The following is a 6,071-nucleotide window of genomic DNA, read 5'->3' on the forward strand; positions in this document are numbered from 1 at the left end:
CCATCTCATCCTCTGTCACCCCCTTCTCCTTATGTCCTCAATCTTTTTGTTACATGCATGCTAGTTCATGTTTAGTTGTAATCATAGTGAACATACAGTTCTGAATTCTGCTTCTTCAACTGACAATAAGAATGACTACAGTCTCTCTAGTCGTGGTTTTTTAAGACATCAAAATGGTCCAAATGGATATAACATGATTTATTTAACCATTTCCTCACTATTGGACATTTTAAAGTTGCTTCTAATATTTTTGCTACTATAAATAACAGTGTGAAAGAACATATTTGTGCTTTTTACAAATTTTGGACTGTTTTCCCATTCTACATTCTTAGAAACAAGGTATTAACTAAACCTATAGCTGCTTTTACATGTTGAGCAATAGCTTTCAACTAAATCTTTATTATATTTTAAGAGGGAAATATGACTATATCTCTCATTTTTTAGTAATGATATCCAATGGCCTAGAAATTCTACTTTCAAAAAATATCCTACAGAAATACTCTCAAGGATTCACAAAGATTTATATATAAATATATTCACTGCAGTGCTATTCACAATAATACGATATTAGAAAACACTAAATATTAATCAGCAAGGGAACTGCAGAGGTACATTGGTAGTGTATCCATACAATGGGATAAAGGAGGTATTAATGTAGTACAATGTCTAAGTGAAAGAAGAAAGTTACAGAAAAGTATGTACAGTGCTATGCCATTTTGTTTAAAAATTAATATTATTTATACATATGCTAATATCCTAATGGAAAAAATCTGGATGAAAACATTAATAAGTGGTTATTTCTGAGAGCTGAAATTTCAGGAATTTTCTACTAAGTCAGATACTTTAAATTTTTGTTAAAAACATGTATTAATTTATTATCATAAATGACAAAAGATAAAATACAAAAGAGCAGGTACTACCAATTTCAATGTCAACAACAATGTACAAGTGATGCAGTTTTAAAACGACATCAGGGTTTCTCAATCCCAGCATTACTAACATTCAGGGCCAGGTAATTATTTGTTGGGTAGTGGGTGCTGTCCTGTGTATTGAAGGATTATTTAACAGTACCCTTGGCTTCTACTCACTAGATGCCAACAGCAACATCCTCCTGTTCTTGATAACCAAAATGTCCCTAGACGTTGCCAAATATCCCCTGGTTGGGGGGTGGTAATGGTGCAAAACTGTCCCCAGTTAAGAATGACTATAGTAGACCATTACCAGCAGTAACTATTTTTCATTAACAATTTTGTTCTTGGTAACTGAATAGGTAAAAATGGCCACTAATTTCACATGTATATCTCTGGTGACTAGTAAAGCTAAACAGTTTCTGTCATGTTTGTCTACTCATACTTACATTTTATAAAATGTAAATGACCCTCAAAACATATTTTAAATTAGTATGAACTTAGGTCTCTAGGGTAATCATGGTGTACCCGTTCAGAGGAATACTATTCAACGTAGACCATCTCTAGGTATACACAACCCTATCAGTACATAAGCTCTACCTCATACAGCAATGAGGGAATCAGTTTCACTCCACCTTCACCAGATTAAAGTATTGACATTAACAACAAAAAAAGTTACTGTCAATCTAACAGGTCAAAAAACAAATAAAAACAACTTCTAACATAAATTTCGAGAATGGATATCTTAACCTGTTAACTGCCTAAGAGAAGTCCTTCAGGAAGGGGTCCCCCTCTTTCCACAAGGCTGTTTCTACAGAATATACACGTTAGAAAATCACCAAACAGAAGTCAACACAAAGTAGACTATTCACATCTAGTGAAAGTTGCTCAGTCGTGTCCGACTCTTTGAGACCCCATGGACTATACAATCCATGAAATTCTCCAGGCCAGAACACTCGAGTGGGTAGCCATTCCCTTCTCTAGGGGATCTTCCCGACCCAGGAATCGAACCAGGGTCTCCTGCATTGCAGGCGGATTGTTTACCAGCTGAGCTATCTAATGTACTTTTAAAGGCAAACGAAAGATGATGAAAAACGTAATGCCAAGCACTTTAGTTAGGAACCTCCTACGAAAGTGAAAGTGTTAGTCGCTCACTTATGCTCGACTCTTTGAGACCCCATGGACTGCAGCCCACCAGGCTCCTCTGTCCATGGGATTTTCCAGGCAAGGATACTAGAGTGGTTTGCCATTTCCTTCTCCAGAGGATTTTCCCTACCCCGGGATCAAACCTCGGTCTCCTGCACTGCAGGCAGATGCTTTACCATCTGAGCCACCACAGTCGCAAAAAATTCTGGCAATAAATATGGTAGAGGGGGTAGAATTTATATGCACTACATTCACAAAAGAAGATCTGATCTTTCGCACATCTTCATGCACAACATTTAAGGAATTAGTGTTACATCTCAGAAAGGATAATTTTCCACTTTGCAGTTAGACAATGGGGTAAATCAAGTTGTGTAAACCAGAGTCAGTGACTGACTGCTCTTTTATGGTTAATGAAGTGGAAATTAAGGAGAGAAATAAAAGTAAGGAGGAAAGGTGAGAGAGTTTTACTTCTCTCTTGTAGAAAGTTCTGGTGTAGAGTAAAGGCAGCTGTCTATAGGGTTAGATATTTGCTTAGTAGGAGTGAGTTGGCAGGCCACAGCTCCTCAGAGGTTCACATCCACTCTTTCACCTGCAAATATCTTCTAGTAGCATATATAGTGATTTCTATACTTAGATTAAAATACTGCTCATTTTCATTGTTTTCAAAAAGTGTCCAGCTCTTTGTGACCCCATGGAGTCCAGGCCAGAATAATGGAATGTGTAGCCTTTCCCTTTTCCCACATTGCAGGCAGATTCTTTACCAAAATTCTGTAAAACAATTATCCTTCAATTAAAAAAATAAATTTAAAAAGTATACTACTTAGCACTTCTAAAAATTAAGTTTCTGAAATGATTATGTTAAATAAGAGAAATATGAATTAAAGTATGAAGTATTTCTTAATCATCAAATTGGCAAAAATAGCAAAGTCTGCCATGTTGGTGAAGTTGTGAGGAAACAGGCACTCTCATAATTTGGTGGTTAAAATGCAAAACAGCTAATTGACAGGCATTTTAGCAATTTAACAAAATTACAAATGTATTTACCCTTTAACCCACTAATCTCACTTCTGAGAATTTATCCTACCAATAATCAATATACTAATGTACATATAAAACAGGCAAGTTCAAAGTTAATCACAGCAACATTATTTGAGATAGCAAAGAATTGTAAACCCTTTATGTTTCCAGCAATAGAAGACTGATTAAGTAAACTACAGTACAGTTCATAGTATTGTACACAGAATACTATGTGCCTGTAAATGAAGAATGAGAAACTCCTGGCTTTGATACAGAAAGATCTCCAGAATGTAGTTACGTGAGAGGAAGTCAGGTATAGAACATATATAGCATGCTACTTTTAAAATATGAAATGAGGCAAATTAAGAATATTTATTCATATACATGCTTGCATTTGAAGAAACACTAGGATACACAAGAAACTAATAAAAATGGTTACCTAAAGGGACTGAGGGGATAGGTGGATGAGGACAGGAGTGAGAATGTGACTTTTCAATGTATACCTTTCTATATAGTTTTGATTTTTGAACCATGTGAATATATAGCTATGCCAAAAAATTCAATTTGAAGAAAAAATGTCCATGTTAAAACAGAATGCAAAATTACATATACACTACAATCACAACTATGTAAAAATATTATGTATAGAAGAAAAGAAATTTTTAAAATGTCCTAGAATGCTTACAGTAATTGCCTTTAGGTGTCAGGGATACATGTCGCTTTTTCTTCCTTTTCTTCTGTGCATTTTTTTAAAAAAAATTATTCGAGTATAGCTGCTTCACAATGTTGTCTTATTTTCTGCTGTACAGCAAACTGAATCAGCCATGCATATACATATATTCCTTCCCCTCTTTTTTTGGTTTCTATGAATTTTCCATGTTATCTATAAGTATATATTTATTCACAGGGGAAAATGCTTCAGTTTTTCAAATGTTTCTATTCATAATGTACTCTACTCAATAAGTGACTTCTGGTTCTTAGAATCCTAATGTTCGACATAGAGAATAAAATAAGAAAAAAAAAAAAACACACTTACGAAGAGAGCACTATGGCAACAGCATCATTGAGGACACTTTCACCAAAAAGAAGTGCATAGAGTTCAACATCAACTTGAAGCTCGTGGAATATGGCAAGAACAGTCACTAGCAAGTAGAAAGAGTCACAGGAATATTAAGACATTACAAATATAACATATTTCCCTCCATAGATAATCATACTAGTTATTTGGAAATTCCTTTCTTCATCTCAGAATTCAATCCTAACAAACATTCATACCATATTAAAGATTCAGTAATTTTATGTCAATATTTTTCTTTTCCCTAACTGTGTACCTGTAATATCTCCTTCCTTTTTCTAACAGTCAAAAATAACCTTGGAGGACTGAGTTGGCCTACATTCTTTATGCAAATGCTAATAATCTTGCCTTGTACATTTCTTTCCCATAAAAAATACATTCAGAATTTCTTACAGACCAGGTGATCATTAATCTTTGATAAAGAAGACTATTACAAAAAGCATTTCCTGCTGCAAACTTCATTTTTTCCTTGGAGCCTTATAACTCACTTCTATTTGACTTGTAAATTTCAAGCATACCAGCTTAGCAGAGACAGTGGGAAATGAAAACACGAGTTTGGTTTCCGGTTGGCATAAAATTTATGACCAGAATTACAGCTGCTATATTTAACTTAATAAGAGGACAACTATCAGGCTATTTCAGCTTGAGAGGGGAAAAAAAAAACAAAAACAAAAAAACCTTCTCTTAGAAAACCATTACATGAGAATTCTTAGAAAATCAGAGGAGACTGAAGTTGCATTGTAACTTTAATTGCTGAGTCACGTACAGCTCACTTGCTAGATAAACTCAAGCAAACATGAAAGATTATTACAACCAGAGTTGGGAGAACCTCTTCAAATGCCAACTAAAAAACAGGAAGCTTGTACTTTAAAAGATAAAGTGTCCACTGCAAAGCATTTCATCCGGAATATCCTGATATCAAAGCTAACCAAGAGAAGGCAAAAAGGAGGGCTGGAACAATGCTGTAAAATTTTAAAAAGAACCTATGGCTCCCCCTTCTATCAAGTGAACAACTGCAAAATAATAGAATTATTATAGGGGTAAATACCTATATAACTCAGAAGAAATATAACCATTCAGCTTTATATAAGCAAAACAGTTCTGCTTGAGCCATCCAGGCAATACTCCCACTAAAACAAAACCAGAAGTTTTAAGTAATGTAGCCAGTCCAACTGACTGAGATTTCTCCTAGACTTTGAAAAGTTGAGGACTTTGCTTCCAGTAAGAGAATATGGAGAACAGAGACCACTAGCTTCCTGCAAAAACCATCCCATCTTCATACTGATAATGGGAATAGCTACAAACAACAAGGGGGCAGTCTCGACTGTCTTTAAGGAGGTGATTTGCTTTTCAGTTTTAAAAATGCCAGACTACAAAAATGCCTCTCTAAAATGTCCTCTGAGCTCTTAAAATCATTTCTTACAGAGTATAGAGCATATTTTCCCACATTCTATAATGCCCTGTGTTATCAGAGTTAACACAGGAATTCAGAGATAAACTTTGATTATGCTGGATGATAATTAAAGAAGATAATTAACTTACAAGGTCAAAGAGTAAAACGAAACAAACCTACCAAGAAAACAAAATCTAGTAAAAGAAAACTTGCGTCCTTAGTTCAAAAAATGCAATCTCTGCTCTTATCCCTACATCGTCAGCCTAAACATGCTCTAAATTCTTAATTTGAATGTAGCTGTGAAGATCACCAATATTATATCAGGAAAACTACAGTCTAACTCATCTAACTCAATACAACAAAATTCACTGTCATGTCACGATAATATCAAAACTACTCCATAATCAGAAAGCCAATTTTCTAAAAATAGCTCTTTAATATATATTACAACCCACCAATGGCCCCAAATCACACTTGTTTGTATAATGGCCTTCTAACAGTCATTTTAGAACAATTTTTCTTACTCTTAAAT

General features: G+C 34.7%; 1 protein-coding gene across 1 annotated transcript in view; it reads right to left on the reverse strand.

Moving 5' to 3' along the window:
* The window catches only part of SLC9A6 (solute carrier family 9, subfamily A (NHE6, cation proton antiporter 6), member 6), a gene marked incomplete at its 5' end in the record, with an annotated part of 19,163 nt that overhangs the window by 9,911 nt on the left and 3,181 nt on the right, over positions 1 to 6,071 (reverse strand). Inside the window, one exon of the mRNA XM_010838733.1 lies at positions 4,108 to 4,213. Within this exon, the coding sequence (XP_010837035.1) occupies positions 4,108 to 4,213 (106 nt within the window). The remainder of the gene's footprint in view (positions 1 to 4,107; positions 4,214 to 6,071) is intronic.

Source organism: Bison bison, unplaced genomic scaffold (assembly GCF_000754665.1).
Source record: "Bison bison bison isolate TAMUID 2011002044 unplaced genomic scaffold, Bison_UMD1.0 scf7180017846152, whole genome shotgun sequence".
In the NCBI taxonomy this organism is placed as follows: domain Eukaryota; kingdom Metazoa; phylum Chordata; class Mammalia; order Artiodactyla; family Bovidae; genus Bison; species Bison bison.